The sequence below is a fragment of the Cygnus atratus genome, chromosome 22 (genome assembly GCF_013377495.2).
Source record: "Cygnus atratus isolate AKBS03 ecotype Queensland, Australia chromosome 22, CAtr_DNAZoo_HiC_assembly, whole genome shotgun sequence".
NCBI lineage: Eukaryota > Metazoa > Chordata > Aves > Anseriformes > Anatidae > Cygnus > Cygnus atratus.
This window is the reverse complement of record NC_066383.1, coordinates 3,641,071-3,657,924: the sequence shown is the minus strand read 5'-3', so window position 1 is coordinate 3,657,924 and position 16,854 is coordinate 3,641,071. Positions and strand designations below refer to the sequence as shown.

At 46.3% G+C, this 16,854-nt stretch overlaps 1 protein-coding gene across 1 annotated transcript; it reads right to left on the bottom strand.

The window, feature by feature from the left end:
* Positions 1–258: 258 nt before the first annotated feature.
* Positions 259–8,980, bottom strand: SCN3B (sodium voltage-gated channel beta subunit 3). Its single transcript, XM_050715059.1, has 6 exons — positions 8,605–8,980; positions 6,860–7,023; positions 5,038–5,263; positions 3,827–3,965; positions 3,119–3,215; positions 259–2,630 (listed from the first exon to the last, which is right to left on the bottom strand). The coding sequence occupies exons 1-5, from the start codon at positions 8,657–8,659 to the stop codon at positions 3,152–3,154; spliced, it is 648 nt and encodes a 215-aa protein (XP_050571016.1). The 5' UTR covers positions 8,660–8,980; the 3' UTR covers positions 259–2,630; positions 3,119–3,151.
* Between the last annotated feature and the right edge of the window lie 7,874 nt (positions 8,981–16,854).

The window sequence follows — 16,854 nt, the reverse complement described above, 5'->3', positions numbered from 1 at the left end:
TGTTGGCCAAGGCTGGTGCAGCCTGTAGCGCCACCGTGAACTTCAGGGTGGGGTGGGGGACGAACCGTGATTTTGTTTTAGGAGTTGTATAACTGTCAAACTTTGCGCTGTGCGCAAAATGCGATAAAACGATAATGAAACTTACCTGCTAGAACCTAGGAACTGTAAAGGCTATGCAGCCGAAACTTAATGTAAGTAGCTAGTACAATGGAAGTATAAATTAAAAAAAAAATCTATCAGACAAACAGCATGACTCATGAGTGCTTTGTTATTTTTATTGTCCTGCCTATTCTAAAATCTCTTCTGTCATTGCCAAATACACAGAGAGGGTCTTTTCAGATACCAACCAGGACCATCTCGCCCAGGACACAGCCTGCCTTTAACACCGCCCTTGAAAAAAACTTTTTTTTTTTTTTCCCCCACTATGGGACTCTTGAGCAGAATTTAGACACCATTTTCCCCTACCTAGAACAACACAGGGCAATAGTCATAGCTGTATGCAGGAGCTGGAAAAGTGAAAGATTTGTCCAAAAGGCATCTTAAGAAGATGCATGTAAGATACCTGAAGGTGCAGGACTAAAGGACGGCCCTTCTTTACCACCTGAGGTAGCTCTCAAGAAGTTTTCAATTTACTCCTTTTTTGACTTCACATTATAACATCAGAAGGTTATCATTACTTCACAAGGACTGGGAGGAACAGAGCTGAAGTGAGAGAGATATTTATGTAACCTTACCTAAAAATCACTCTGAGCATTATTGCCATGGTCAGCAATGGAAACTCTGTAGTTATTGTCTAGTCACTCCTCTGTTGCTGTGGATCTAGAGTTAGGATTATGCCCAAAAGTGCCTTAAGGTCAGGCAAGTTGGCCTAGGGAAAACAAAGATATCCATCAAAAGTGGAAGAGGAGCTATTTTTGGACACTATGTTTTAAGGAACCAGTGCCCAGACTACAAGCGTGCTTCATCTGGAAAATGTGCTCATGTTGCCAGACTCAGCTCTGGACTTGAGAAAGATCCTACAATGAAGACTGGATCCTAGTAGTTTACTGAAGTTGACGCTGCTCTAAAAAAGGCATTTTTGAATAACTGCCAGTTAGAAATCTGGCTTGGGCTTGACTGACAAATGGAACAATTTCTGTGATTTTTAGCAACACATAAACTGCAGCAGAACATAAGCAGGGGAAATTCCATATGTAGGAAGCATGCTTTTGATTCACAAGCACTTTGTAATATTTAAAAGCGGTCAGTGTAGCAAAATTTGTCAGCTCTTGCAAGCAGTACAGGCTCCATTGCAGCAGGGGTGTAACATCATCTACTATATGAAAAGAAAACCTTCTCCCACTTTAAGTACAATTCTACCCCGGCCAATTTTTCTACCATTTGTTTCCTCATAGTCCTGGTTATTGAGCTCAAATATCTATGTTTGAGGCCAGAAAACTGATTTTATTCTGTTTAAACCACTAAAATTTAAAAGGTCAGTTTGCATACACTGAATTTACAGTGTAATTCCTGTGCAGTAGTGGGTCATTTACAATGAATATTGAGACTAATCATCACGTAATACATAATTACTACAAAACTAGGAAAAAGTAACCACTTCCCATATTCCTCTAGGTGGTGCTGCGCGATAGCATGAGAAGACCATCACGGTTACAAGTACTATCATTTTACAAAGCTGTCGGTCCTTTTACTGTGAGGACTACGCAGCCTATTTACTTGGCATGCTTGTTTGCTGCCAGCTGTCATCCTTTCAGGGTTTTCCCCAGAAACAGGTTAAAGGCATACCTTGTCTGACTGGCTTGCCTGTTGTTGCTGAACACGGCTCCACAGGTTATTCCTACCATTGTGTCTCTGCATGCTTGAGGAGTAAACCTGCTACACAAGGGAAATGGAAGGAACTAAGAATTTTGACACGTGCTAAGTGGAAGGGAGGGTACAGGGGATTTTTGTATCATACAGCCTCCCAAATTAGGAGTACTTCAGGATTTATGTTCTCAGCTCCCTCCTTCAGAAGCAAGTGTGAACATGGCACAGGGACTCATCCTTCCTACTACGCATTTTTCATCAATTCCAATGCGTTTATAGTCTTCATACCTCATACTCTACATCTGCACTGGTAGCCCAAAGTCCAGAGCAACTTACTGAGCAGTAACTCAAATAATTGAACTCCTTCTGTTTATCACCTATAATAAATGCTGGGGCTGTAACAAATGGTGGAACATCACCCTAAATGACCTCGTTCCCAGTCCTGCAGGTCAGAACAACACGATACATACAACCTTTACCTCTGCAATGGAGAACTAGCATATTTTGCAAATAAAAGTGGTGGTGACAGCAGCTAAGGAATGACACTAACATTTACAAAGCCATTAACGTGATGAGGGGACTGAAACTTGGGAAGGAGCCGTGCTGCCCACACCCCTGTGCCCTTTGCTCAGCATGCTTCAAAAGGAGAGTCCATTAACAAATGGGCTGGCAGCTCAGAATGGAGTCATGAGGCCAAAGTCAAGGCTGTACAGAGTCCAAGGCAAATGGAAGAGAATTTACACTTCCCCGTATTTCCTCCCGACGGCGTAGAGCTCCCCCTCAAACCTGGCTGGCATGACATGGTCCTTCTGTCTTCAGAGCCCCTGCAAGTGAGAGAATTCCCTTGGAGTGCAAGTCATTTGAAGGTACTGAAGTGAGGATCGTGATACATTTAGCGTGATACCTGACAGGACATGAACAAGTCTTTAGAAGATCTAGATGACAGACTTGCACACAAAGTCCTTCCTAGGAGATGTATCCTTTGGAGACGGTGCCATTTATTCCTCCTGTTCCCCATCTGCAGGGGACAGTGACTGTCCCCAACTCCACAGGAACGCACAAAGGAGGAGTAATGAAATCATGGCCTAAATATGTGCCTTGGTTTGGGGTTTAAAATAATTAGTATACCCACCATCCAAAGACACCTGAATTGCTTTTAAGGTCACTGGAGAAGCTCCAGAGAAGGGGCAAAGCCAGACTCCAGGAATCTCCCCTCTGCCATTTCTCCAGTCCCACACACACCTAACCCACTGTAGTAAGGGTGAGGGGTTGACAGGCACAAGCAGCAATTCACTGCTCCCTCATCACCTACCCTGGTGCCGTTTGTTCCACTGGATCCTCTCTGCTATTCCTCCACAGGCACGGCACAGTTTTCCTTGTTTTCTGATGGAATCGCAAGGTAGTCTGTTCTGTAGTTGGAAGGAAAGAGGAAAGCTTAACTTCAAGTGCACATTTCAGGCCCATTCACCCTTTCAGAGATACTGAACGACTGTAAGTATCCCTAAGGTACCAAATTCCACCTGTAGAAGATGCTCACAGTAGGATATTCTCCTTGGCATAGTCAGAAGCAGACAGTGAGCCTTCCCAACTGTTAAATCCTATACATACAGCTTTCCTAGAGATGGGAATGGGCCAGTGTAAAAATTGGAACATCTCTGGTGTGTCAGCTGCCAGAATTGCCCTTCTCTTCCTCTGCTTTTTCAAAGTAGCACAGGCTGCAGACTTGTGAGTCAGATCTCTGAGGGCAGGCCTTCCAGGAGAGCATCTCCGCACAGTTCATGCTGGGCTACTTTGGAATACTGCCCACCTTGGCCACCCTCCCTTCCCCGTACATCATCCCTCACCTTGCTACTACACTGTCTCTTTTGGCACTCCAGAACACTGCAATTATTCCAGGCATAGCAAGCATCAGCTAGAAACGTGCAAGACCAAGGTTTGGTCTTCTTGCAGCTTGACCTGGACTGAGACATCTGAAGGACCCTTGCAGAACCACTCACATCTGGAGGGATGTCACACTTACGCATTTTCCTGGGCAGCCTCCTCTGCCTTAGAGACTTTTCTGTAGCAATAGACCATTTCTATCAGTAGCCACAAGGTGAGGAACACCAGCAGAATATACATCATAATTTCAGAGATGACTGAGGTGAAGTCTTCTCCAGCTGTTGAGAAAATGAAATCATCTCTGATCATTTACATGCAGCTGTCAGAGCACAGCAGCTCCATTCAAACTTTCCACCCTCCTGTCATCCTTCCTAACCCACCGTGCCACAGACCCAAGTGCCACCACACTGTCATGGGTCAAAAGACAGGGAGCAGGCAAGGCTGCCAGCAGAATATGTATGCCAGCAGTGATTCCACTGTGTGTTTCCACAGGCATCAAGTATGCACAGGCTTGCACGTGTCTTGCATTCTCTGCAACCTACACATTCCTACAGATTGCTCACCGTGTGCCTGTCTCATCTTCACATTCTGCTTCCTTCTTACTTACTTACTTCTTACTCCTTCTTCCATCTTACTCGCTGCTGTTACTTGACTGTGCTGTGCCGGCAGTGATTTGAGAGAGATCAAAACAGAGATGCTTGTGGGGAAGAAGGAAAGGGTAGACACAACAGGAAAAGATGAGGGCTAAAAACTCTTGTCCCTCTCTGTAGGGGACAGCAGGATTCCTAATGGTTTCTAACAAGCCAGGATCTCAGCACAGACGTGAGCAAAACCAAAAGGAGTGGTAAGACAGGAGCAATGCAAAGGGAAGGAGGGGCTGGGAGAGGGAAGAAGCAACAGACTGCTATCAAAATGGAGAATGAGTTGTTCAAAGAGGGAGGGGGCGGAAGTGAGGAAGGAGAAGCTGTGGGTATCCTGGCAAAGGCCGTGCTGTAGCATTCCAGAGCCACCAGGGGAGAAGTGAGGGTTCTCTGAGCAGAGAAACTGGAAACCTCTGCTTGCACTATGTGCCTGCCCAGCTGTTCCCAGACATAGTCTCAGCCTTCCATGCTTATACCTTCCCACACTCACACAAGCACTCTGTGCCCAAGGCAAGGCTGCGGTCAGGAAACAAAATAAAGCTGGGCTTTCCTCTTGAACGCTGTATAGTACTTGCTGTTGGCAAAGAAAGACACAGCTACCTGGGAGCTCAGTCACCCCTCTCCTGCCATGCAATACAAAATTATGTCCCTGTTAGACAATGCCCATGGCACGTTAGGACACAACACACTGTCTGCCAGTCCTCCGTACCCTCCTCCACCACGGTGAGGTGGATCTGTCTGGAGCTTGTGAAGAGAGGCCGGTGAATCTCAAACTCAAACTCCCGGGTGATATTACAGGTGTAGATACCCGAATCGTTCAAGGTCACGTTTAACACAGTGATGGACACATCCTGCATGTCTTTACTCCCATTCCACTGTAACCGACCACTGAAGCGGCTTGGAAATTCTTGATTTGTATTCCTGTACTTGTAGATCTGTGAGGAAACATGAAGGGATACTCAGATTAATCACTGACTCATATCTTGGACAACACCACAGAATATGCAAGAAATGGTTGAAACTCTGTTCTTCCCTAGACCTGTGTATGGTCTGGGATATGACTTCCTTGGGAACAACATGTATTCAGATTCTACCATCCTTTACCTCAAAATCTTAAACTACTTTGCAAAAGAGAGAAAACTGAATTATCCCCATTGTGGAAGTAGAAAAACTGAGGCACAGAACAGCAGAGAGACATAGGGACAATGACACAAAAGATCAGCAATGGAACTAAAATTAGGATCCCGTAGTCTTAATGACCAGCCTGTCAGTCACTGGATCATCTTCAGAAGGTACCACAGAAAATAAATACTGCAAAGACAAACGGTCATCTTCAGTAAGCCCTGGGATACTCGGCTGAAATTGAAGTGTTGCAGAAGAAATAGAGCAGTGTGAAAATAATATGTCAGAAGAACAGATCTTAGGTGGCTTTCACAGGCCTAATCTTTGGTAAGTTTCTGGCTGACCACAGTTCACAACATTACACTGCCTGCCCCAGCTCACCGTCATTACCTTTCTTTGGGTTGCCACCAGCACATACATCGCCTGGGTCACTGAAAGTGAATGCCTGCCTCACTCCCTAGTGTGGCTCCTTTTGTTCTCAGACAGTTAGAGACTATTTGCTGTCTTGTCTGTCTCTGATTAATCACAATAAAATGCAGGTACTTATGTAATTATTCACACTTACATAAAATAGCTAGAAAGAAATGTGTGCACTCAAACCTTGTTCTCAGATTTACCATTCTTTCTTGATTTCCAGTTGCCTCTTGTGTAAGATTCCCATTTTAATTCACCCTGAAAACTTAATTCTACCCTTTCCTGACAGGGATCCAAAACAACAGAGATCATGCCACAGTCAGCACACTACTGCTTTCTCTGTAGCAAAAAAAAAGAATTAAATTATGTTCTACAGATTTAGCAGAGCCTGATTTAACCTCCAAAGAACAGTTTCAGGGTTAAGAAGTTGCCCAGGAAATAAGACTTGGCCAAGGCAGCCAGGACTCACTCCATACTTTTATTTCCCTTCTCAATTCCCTCATATATTGGACAATACATATTAAAGGAAAAGAACTAGAAATTCTCATTCATGTACATTCATGTACAGTCCCAAATGTTTGGGCTCACCAACAGATTCCAGCTTTTCCTGACACAGGTACCTGCTGTGTGCAAGTGTGGATAACAGCTAAACAAGGAAAAGACACTTTAGATACTGCCCAAAAGCAGGGCTGTGGAACCTCTGGGTGAAAATGCTATACAAACGGTGCAGACCTGCAGTTTGGAGCTGAATTTAGCTCCAAGCTTGTCTCTCCTCCATGTCATTAAAGCAGCCTGCTAGACATTTCTACAGACTTTGAATGAAAACGAGGCATAAACCTTTTGTTTGTATTTAGGTCTCTCTTCTTCATCAAGGACCCTGTGGCAAGACAAACTCACTCTCCTAGCACCTTTTGGCTTCTCCTACATGCCTTCACTGGCCCATGTTACACAAGATGACCTAGGAAAGCAAGGGCTCAGCTACCAAACATACATACGGGTTCATCTTTTCCACCCTCTGGCCTGTAGAACCATTCCACCATCGTGCTGGCTGTGACCTCTTCCCTTTTCATGCAGGAGATGCAGAGAAGCTTCATGTGTGTTCCTTGGACAGCCTCTGTCTCTGATGGAACTTCAACACATACTGCAGAACAAAAACCAGCTAGGAGGAGAAGCGAGAAGAAATGTAAGAAAGAAAAAGAGACGTATCAGTTATCCACATCTCAGCACTTATGACCCCATCATCCCCCAATGAAAAACCTTTTGATTCATTACTAGCACCCTCTGACAACAAATAAGTCTCAAATGTCAAATTTTACCAAGCTTCCTTCTCGGAGACATAAATAATTCATAATAATTAACAGAGGGTGATCACTTCATGCAGATTCACCTCTCCAGCATCTGCCTCGCCACAACTTTAATCTTCCCTCTAGTAATTAATGCTGCTTTAGAGGCACCGTTCATTCTCTCTCGCACATGCTGAGCATGCTCCTGTTTCAGCAGCAATTACAGTGTCTGGTATGAGAGAAAGCCCAGAATTCAAGCATGGAGGAACAGCTCGCTCTTCTTTGTGCTAATTTAAAAGGTCTGGATGTTTTAATCTGGCAATGTGTTCAGAACAAAGGGGTAGGATTCCTGTTTCGCTTCCTGTTTCTAGGTTTCATAAGCAGTCCAAGGAACCAAGGGGCTTGGACTCGAGTACATTTGGCAGCTGGGGGAGTTATTGATTTTATATGCATTCCTGTTCAAAATGTTTCCAATCAGATTTGTGCTACCACTGGCAACTATAAAATACTGCTCTCCCAACCAAGACAAAAATCACAATCTGTGAAGCCGAATACTTGATGTGAAAACGAATGCTTCAGAACAGCATCTCAGACTAAATCCCTGCTGACATTTGTCCTCTGGGCTAAACAATGCTGGGTTACGTCTGTCCAAACCTGTCTCCAAAGCCTAGAGTGTAGCTGACTGAAGATGCTGATTTTGCTAGCTGCTCCCTTCCTCCCCAGCCTCTGAGATCCCATTAACCCCCACATCTTGAGCACTGAATTATCCTGGGACCTATCCTGGGGAACAGCCGGATTCCAGTTCTCCCATACTACCAGCTCCGTGGGTAGCAACAGCTTTCTGGGAGAAAGGAAGAAAAAAAATACTGGATCATGTTTTATTCCAGTTCAATTAAATATGTACACCCACATTCACGTACACACACACGTACACAGAGCTGTAGGTATACGTGCATATTACATTTAGCTGTATTTGCAAAACTAGCAAACCTTTGCTGGATTTCAGAGGAAAAACTGAAACTGCAATAAAAGCTACACATTTCCTCTAGTTTACACACACTGCATGGACAACTAGCACTAAACACGCACTGCATATTGGTTTGCACAACCTCTCTAAGGAAACTACACGTTAAATTACATTGCAAATTTGAGAACAACAGCAAAAAGGAAACAGTAAGGAACTTGCATGCATATAAAAGCACACGTTTTCTGTGGTAAATCCACTTAGCAAGAATACATTTTCTTTGTTCACATTAACTCCGTTACATTCATAGTAACTCTCTAAACGTTATTTCCTTCTCTTGTAAACAAAACTAAAATCCACTCTGAAGGCTGGGCTCCACGGCAGCCTTCAAGAAACCCTGCTAGGAAAAGTGGCACTTGAAAGAAGCATCCTCCGGGAAGGAAGCAGAGGATTTGGAGGAGAACCTGAAGATGACGAGGAACGGAGCACCTACCCCAGACCACCAGCACGGCCGAGGACACCCGCACCAGCCGTGGCAGCGCAGCCATTGTTGGGAGCGAGGAGCAGATCCCAGCCTGGGCAGCGGCTCTGGCGGAAAACGCTCCGGCTCCTCTCGCCGCCTCGTCCCCGGTGCAACAGGATGCCTCTGGCGTGCCTGGAGGAGAGAGCCGAGGGTGGGTGGATTCTGCTGAGCGCTCCCGGATCTTCGGGTGCCGCTTTCCCCGCGGGGCGGGACCCACGGCCCGGCGGCAGCACCACGGACAGGGCCGGGGCAGCAGCCAGCAGCAGGTGGCCGCGGGATGGGGCTGGCGGCGCTTCGCCCTCCGGCCTCCCCGGCAGCCTCCCCTCGCTCGGCAAAGGCTGCGCCGAGCCCTGCCTAGCCCGGGCGGGGGGCCCGGCTCCCGGCAAGCATGCGCGGGCCCTCCCCTCCCTTCCTCCCGGCCCCGGCCCCAACGCGGGGAGCAGCCGGGCTCCTCCCGGCACCGGGGAAGGAGCTCGGGGGGCTCGGCTGCGCCCCCCCTGCAGCGCCTTGTGGAGTCAGGGGAGCGGGCGGCGCTCCGGCATCCTCCTGCCCCGGCTGCGCGGACGTGGGGTTTGGTTGGAGCCGGAGGGAGGATGTTAGCGATGTTAGCATCACTTATCTGGCCTCCGAAATAAATCCGGATTGAGGGAGGGGGAGAGTTATCCGTGCGAGGTCACACAAAGGCCTCTGCCTCTAATGAGGTTAATATTAACATTCGTATAGCTCTGAAGGTCGCAGTTGGAAATCCTGGGAAATCCTCTCTCCTCATGTTCCAGTCTGATTCCCAGGGGGTCGATGCCAGCAGCAGGCTGGGCTTTCTCTTCTTGGACTGGAGCCACCACACCCAGAAGGGCTTCTCCAACTTTGAAGGTCACAGTGGACTGAGAGGGAAAAATGAAGTGCTTGTTAAATGTGCTCCCTCTTTTTAAGGCGTCTGCTCTGATGGCAGCTCAATAAACAGCACAGTCTATTGAATTAAACCTAACCCATCCCATCAGACGACATGTGAGCAACTTCAGTGCCAAAACCCAGAAGCAAGTGTTGGACACAGGCAGCGTGCAGACGGTCAGACTCACCCGAACAGAAAAAACAGAGAGAAAAGAGAGAACAGAGAGAAAAAGGCAGCAGAGAGCATCAGCTCTGAGCCCGTCAGCTGGACGTTTACTCTCAGTAGGGCACAACATTGCTGAGGTCCAGACCTGCCTGGTGCTGGGGGCTTGGTGCTGAGGGCACATGCGTACAATCTGGTCCCTGTGCTGCGTAAGCGAAGCAGGCACAGAACAAAGACAGCAAATGCTTTTCCTAGACATCATCATGAGATGATGATGATGCTCATGTCAGTACACTCCATTACTATCTGCCAATAACCATGTGCTGAGCAACTGCCTCCTCAGCACCCGCTACCCCCTCCTGCGGTTCCCTTGCATGCTGCATTTCTGTGATGGCAGAATGACATGAGGCATGCCAGGGTCCAAGCAGCACCCACATCTCCCAGGCAGCATCAGGCACCGAACCACAAATGCACAGGAAGAGAACATCAGGTGTAGGTGCACGAGGAGCCATGCAACAAGTCCAGGTAATTCCTAGCTAAGGACATCTTTTCAGCTCCTTGCTCTGCTCCATTATTACCCCCTGGACACGTTGTACTCTGCCTGGTTTCAACCCTCGGCTGGTTGGGAGCTGAAACCTTTGCAGCCCTGAAGTATTACAGCAGCAACTGACCAAAGCCATGATGGTTCCTGTATGCTGGTGGTCAAGTTTCACTCGCTGCCCCCTCTGCTCCTAGGCTGCTTGGGTTTCTGTGCACTCCCAAACTCATCACAGCTAAGACCCATTCACTGTATCTCCAGGAGCCAGGTGTGACTGGGGAGACCAACAAGTCACTGCCCTGCAGATGCCAGCAACGCATCTGCAGATGCCAGCAACACACTTCCGATTTCCCCCTTAAAAGCCAGCCCTGATGAATATCCAAACCCTAACATTTCACTTTTCTCTACAGAAAGACAAAACAGCAACTGTGATACCCAGAGCTGATGGAAGGACACAGCCTACTACAGTCAGTCAGTTGTTTTCTCCCATCGCCCCGTGCTTCACAGCTCAACAAAAGGAAGGGCAGACAAAGCCACGGGATTTGCTCCTAACTTTTCTGGAACAATCCAGCCGGTGCGTGGTGGATGAGTGCCGATGGAGGGTTTTTTTATAGACCCAGGAACTACTGAACAATGTCCACGGCCATCTCATTTGACAACCACCTGTTTCATGAAGTGGGGTGGAAATCACATCTGTTCTCAGGAAGCCAGGTGCACTGCCAGGAAGCACAGGACATGGATCAGCAGAGTTGTACTGCGTGTGCTGCGGCTGCTCTAATTACATCTATCATGGAGAATCCTGCCAGGGACAATAGGGGCTGGAACTATAGGCTTACGAGGAAGCAGCAGCTCTGTCATTTGGTCAGCAGCCACTAATTGACCCTTCATCATTTCTTCTCCTTTCTTAGCACAACCCTGCTCTCAGGTGCCTCAGTGCTCCTCCAGCAAGAAACAGAAGCCTTTCCTCCTCTAACCCCAGGCACTCCAGAACTCATCTGTCAACCAATTTAAATTACAGTAACAAACAAATATCCTTAATGAGTTTGTCCCTCAGAATCACTCATGTACAGACCTCAAGCGCTGCGCACTACCCATCCTGGTGAGACTGGAGCTCTAATTACTATTTAAGGAGACAAACTGTACCCAGAGATGAAAATTGGTGAAACTGGGCTTGGATTTGGGTGGATTGTAACACAAAAAGTCATAGGCTAGAGAAGTACATGGAGATCACACCCTCTCTCACCTGGCTCTGAACTTTATTCCTTCACCTAGAGTATGCTTCATGTACTACAGACAAAACCAAAGGTGATTTAAAACAAATACCTGTAGTCAGTCCAGTTTATTGAACTGCTAGAATGTGTTCCCTGGACTTTTTTTCAGCTATACTGCATGTTTTGAGAATGAAAGGATAAGATACTTTCACTCTTACTGCAATCTGGGCTTAGCTGGGAACCGCTCCAACATCTCCATGTGCCTGTCTTGAGCAGAAAAGAAACACTGCCCAGACCTCGTCAGAAAAACCTGCAAATACATGGGATGTTGTACTGGAAGCCTCTTTGAATTTTCTGTGCTGTGAAAGGGGTGGAGAGCACATATCCTCCACAACCCACCCAAGCCAAGGATGCACAGCCGCTCCTTCCTGCCCTGACACTTCCAGAGGGCAGGCTGGGGACAGGTGTGACCCACAGGGTGCAGGGTCCTCGGCACCACAAAGCCCTCAGCCATTTTGCTGCTGCAGGGGAAATGCTGAAGGGGACTGAATGGTGAGGGAGAAATCTCTCTGCAAGAAGCAGCCCAACTTACCGTGCAGGAGTTGCTATGGTAACCCACCCAGTTAATGCTTCACAGGCAAAAAAAAAAAAAAAAAAAAGGGGAAAAAAAGGCTGGCACTTTTGCACAGGCACAACAAGACAAGGAGATAAAAATAAATTCAGCACCCCTGCCCCCACTAATCCCTCACTCTTATGGTCTCCGAGCCAGGCTACAGGAGTGGGAACACAAAACCTGTATCTCTGGTCTCCATGTGACAGCCATCATGGCAGCTTCCTCTGCCATCACAGTCACATCAGCTCCCTTCAGTGCAAATCTCCTCTTCGCTGTGCAGCTACACATCACCAAAGCTTGTTCCCTGCACAGCCTCTCCTGTCTGGCAGGAGCCAACACAGACCCACCCCGGCATCACTTGCTCCTAGTCAGTCGTCCCAGTCTCTGTGCAGTAAGCCAACAGCAGCAGTGCAAGCTCCCGATGCACAACAAGTGCTGGAGGAAGGAGCACAAAAAGCAAGGGATCACCCTTCACGCTTGCTCACTGCTGCTCCCCGAGAGCAGCCTCGAGCTGGTGGTACCAAACTAGAAATGGTTTGCAGCAAAGTCACACCGGATAATGCTGATAAGACTCATTTAAAAATGCTGAATTAGATGAAGGCATCCTTCCCAAGCACTTAAAAAAACACTCTACAGAAATCCACTGTAAGGGCAGACTTCTCTAGTTGCCTTTACAGGACAATTTCAATTCTCTCTTTATCCCATGCAAGATTTTAAATGTATTCGCCATGTACATACTGACATCTGGCCCCAGTTACTGTAAGCAGCAGACAGCGATACTCCTCATACACCTTTCCATCTGCAGACCTACATTTCCAGGCGATGCAGAGCTCCCAGTGCAGTTTCAGGTGCGCCCAGCCCCAGCTGTGTGCTCCTCCCAGACACCCACCCCATACACAAGGGAGGTCCCTGTCGGTGCTCTCACAACGCAGGTACCCAGAGTAACTGTGCAACCTGACCTGCTCTCTGATATAAACACCTGCCTGCATTTGCTTTCCAGCCTTGTTTTCTATTTCCCCACGAATGTAGCAGATTCGGGTTCCCAACACACATACCCCTACGATTCCTGACAGCTATGCTCCATACTGAACAACCACTCCATTTTCTGTCCCATACACGCTGCAAAACATCTTTCCAATGTATAGGATTGTGCATGTTCTTGATTTACTACTACTCGCAGAGCTTTATGTAGGTCTGTTCGTGCCTGCAGAAGAGACCAGCTGATTTCCAAGGCCTCTGGATGGGCAATACTCTGGCCCTTTAACACCAGCTGCTCTCCCTTCTCTTTTCAGTTAAGACACACAAGACCTGATCCCTTTGCCATCCTTACCTCCCAGAGAAAACACAGGCTGTTCAACACACCTCTATTTATTGTTGGCTCTGAGAATTATTTTCCTTTCAGGACAAAGAATGAGGAGGACAGGATACAGAGATCCCTTCTCTCTGTGAACAAGAACCAACTGCTCTGGCGAGCCGGCTGCCTGAGCTGTTTGTGAGCCCGTAATGCTTCCAGAGTGGTGCTCCCTGTCAGAGAAATGCTTTCTCAAACATACAACAGCATTGCATAAGCCAAAGCCTGCGCATGCACAGAGGGCTGGCAGGGTCTGGGGACTTGGATCCCTTTAAGCAGCAGGTGCACTCTGAAGGCTGGGCTGAAAATTGTCCTCTCTGTCTGAGAAATTGGCACTGAGAGACATTCTTGCATATTGCTAACTCTGTGGTCAGCAACTAAATAAACATTTTTTCAGACCTTTAGTGCAAGCCATATTTGGAGGTGTGTTACGGTATACATCCTGGAAATTCTAAGCCCTGGTATTGCTCCAGGTACTTTTGAGATATTGTTTTCTGAGACTCAATGCCAATAAAATCAAGTAGTGCATATGCACATAAGCAAGCCTTTGTGTGCTGTAACTGAACTGCTGTTTTACCAACCTGGAATCTAATGAGGCGGCACTTTCACAAATACGCTTTTAGGCCTCTCCTCAGCCCATTCACTTCAGCAGCAGCTGAAAATCCATTAGCGTTAGATTGCCACACACATTCATTCACATTCGCTCATTTAATTTCTAAACTTTTACTGCTAGTAAAATACACCAAAGCATCAATTATTGTAGCACCATGCAATGACTGTATTTCTGGAAAAAAAAAAAAAATCTTGTTCAGCAAGTGTTAGCACCTTACCTTTGCTGAATTGAAGGGCTGGCTGCTGCGGTTTTCCTTAAATGGTGAGCAAGGCTGAAGCTCGTCACAGCCGTTAATAAACGAGGGGAATGCAGTTTTAAGTTCATTTTCAAGTCTCCTAGAAGACACCTCTGGGCTACCTCTCAAATGTGCTTTGTTTACATAGAAGTCCAGGGAATACAAAGGATTCCAAGAGACTCTTTTTTTTTTTTTTTTTGTACAGGAGATGTTTGGTTGGATATACTTACTATCTTGCAGTCAGATCTCCATTGTGAAAGAAACTTTATTGGGTTTTGGTCATGTTGTGTATATATACCTTCTATCTGTAGGTTTCCAACTTCCTCTTCCTATTAACACAACTGTCATCTAAAAGAACAAGTACACATAATACATTAGACATCACACACAAAAAAAGGAGAAACAGTTTTTCCAGCTTCAGTATGACAAATCTGAAAGGTCTTTTGACAAATTTGAAAGATGTTTTGTCTTCAGACAGTAAGAAGCATCTTCCAGGTCAAATTCATAGGGGCTGGGTAAAATAATGCAAGTTATACAGAGCTTTTAATCTGTAAAAAAAAAAATCACTTTTGTTGTCAAAACCACTGTTTTTCAAAGGGAACTCATTGCTCGTACTTCAGCATCCAAGTAAGCACCTTCTCCTGGCTAGATATTGTGCTACAGCTTGCTGAACTTTAGTAGTTGTTTTATTAACTTAAAAAAATAAATAAAAATAAAAAAAGCAAAACCAACCAAACAAGAACAACAAAAAACAGATTTAGAATAATCATAGGTTTTCATCCAGAGGCCAAATTCTGTACAGGAAAGCAGAGGCTACATGGAGAAATACCAAGGAAAATGTGTGTGAGTAGATGTGTGCTGTGGGCAGGAGATAAAATATCCCTAGTGCTCTGCTGTGAAGACCTGGAAAACACCAGCAGTGCTCTGCAGGGCCGGCAGATAGCGCTGTCCTCTCTGTATTCCCGCAGAGAGCTGGGAGGGGAGAGGCGCTTCCCCCTGTTGCAGGAGGCAAGAGCAGGCGCCTCTGTTCAGAGAGGTTTTTCAGGCAATACAGATCTGAAGAGTTAAAGATACCGTGTCGCTGTTTCTGTGTTCTCCCATCATTCTGGCTGCATGCACTTGTTGTCATCTGATGGTATACTGTTCATTATTCACCTTGGAAAGTCCCGTCACAGATGAGGCGTTCTGTCCTGAGATTTCATGACAGGGAGTTCTTCAGGGTCCCAGCTGGGGACTGATGAAAAGTCAATGGAGAACAAAACTTTCATCAGAAGAGCCATGAGTTGTATGAAAAAAGGAATCCCATAACCCTGTGATATTCCATTTCTGGCATGGATTCTTCTTAATATTCTACCAACAAACTGATCCGTCCTAAACTACTTCATTGCTCTGAAAATTCCCTTTCATTTATCTACAAATAGTGTATGTGTGTCTATCACTTATCCCTTTTCCCTGGTTACTGTGAGACTCTTCAGACATACATCAATTCTCTTAGGAAAACAAACAAACAAACAAAACCAGCAGCACAAAGCTATGTTAAAGTTGCACAGTAACTGCCAGGTAGAACGCAATACCTAATACCTCACGTGCAGGGGCAAATATTGCACTTTCACCCCAAGGATCTGAAGTTCTTGATTTAGCAGAAACATAAAATCCCTGCAGCAGAACAGCTCTCTGTTTGGTGTCTGGTGCCTGTCGAGCTCTAGAAGCATTTGGCCATAAAAGACGTACGTGATGCTTAATAAGGACTTCAGAATTAGATTTCTGTGACACGATAAAAGCAAGAGAGATGCAGAAAGCTCTCTGCAGACTAAACCTAGGGATATGGTACCAATTCTGACCCGCTCCACAAGCTTGCCTTGCTTTCCCCCTCTCCCTCACTCCTCCCATTTCACCTCTGTCTTCTTTGCCCTGCTCAACCCCTGTCCCCCCAACAGGTACCCTTATTGCTGTCATCCTGATCTGTCTGTACCCTGCTGCCTCATATACCATACCGGCAAGCCTCATCGGCCCTTGTCCCCTCTCACTGCTTGTTTGATGGACACTTACTCTTTCCTCCATGGTGTCTCTGAAGAGCACATGGATTACACTGAACAGAGAGGATGCTACACATAAATAGACTGTATTGCATGCAGTAACCAACTACAGTGAGTCACTACTTTTAACTAGAAGCTACAGACTATATAAAAACACTGGCTTTGGCTCTAATTAAAACATCCGATGCTCTGAGGAGAATGAATCGGTAACTGCTGATATCACATACAGATATCCATGTGCTCCTGCCACACATCAGCCACTTCTTTAAAATAAAGTAATAATAATAAAAAAAAAACAAACTGTGAAATCAGACAGGGTGGAAGGCAGAGCGAATAATGCAATTCCAACAGCAGCCCTTGTACAGAACATAACAAAAGCATCCCTAGTTCTACATCCCGTGGACAGGAGAGCCAGCAACCTGAGTCATGTAATTGCCCGAAGGTCACAGAGGTTGCTTACTTCAAGGTAAGCTGAAACCAGGTCATCAGCTCAAGTCTGTGCTTTGGCAAGGACTAAAAATCAGTGCCAACTGCCAGTGCCACATCGAGCATGAAAGAAGTTCAAGAGTGCT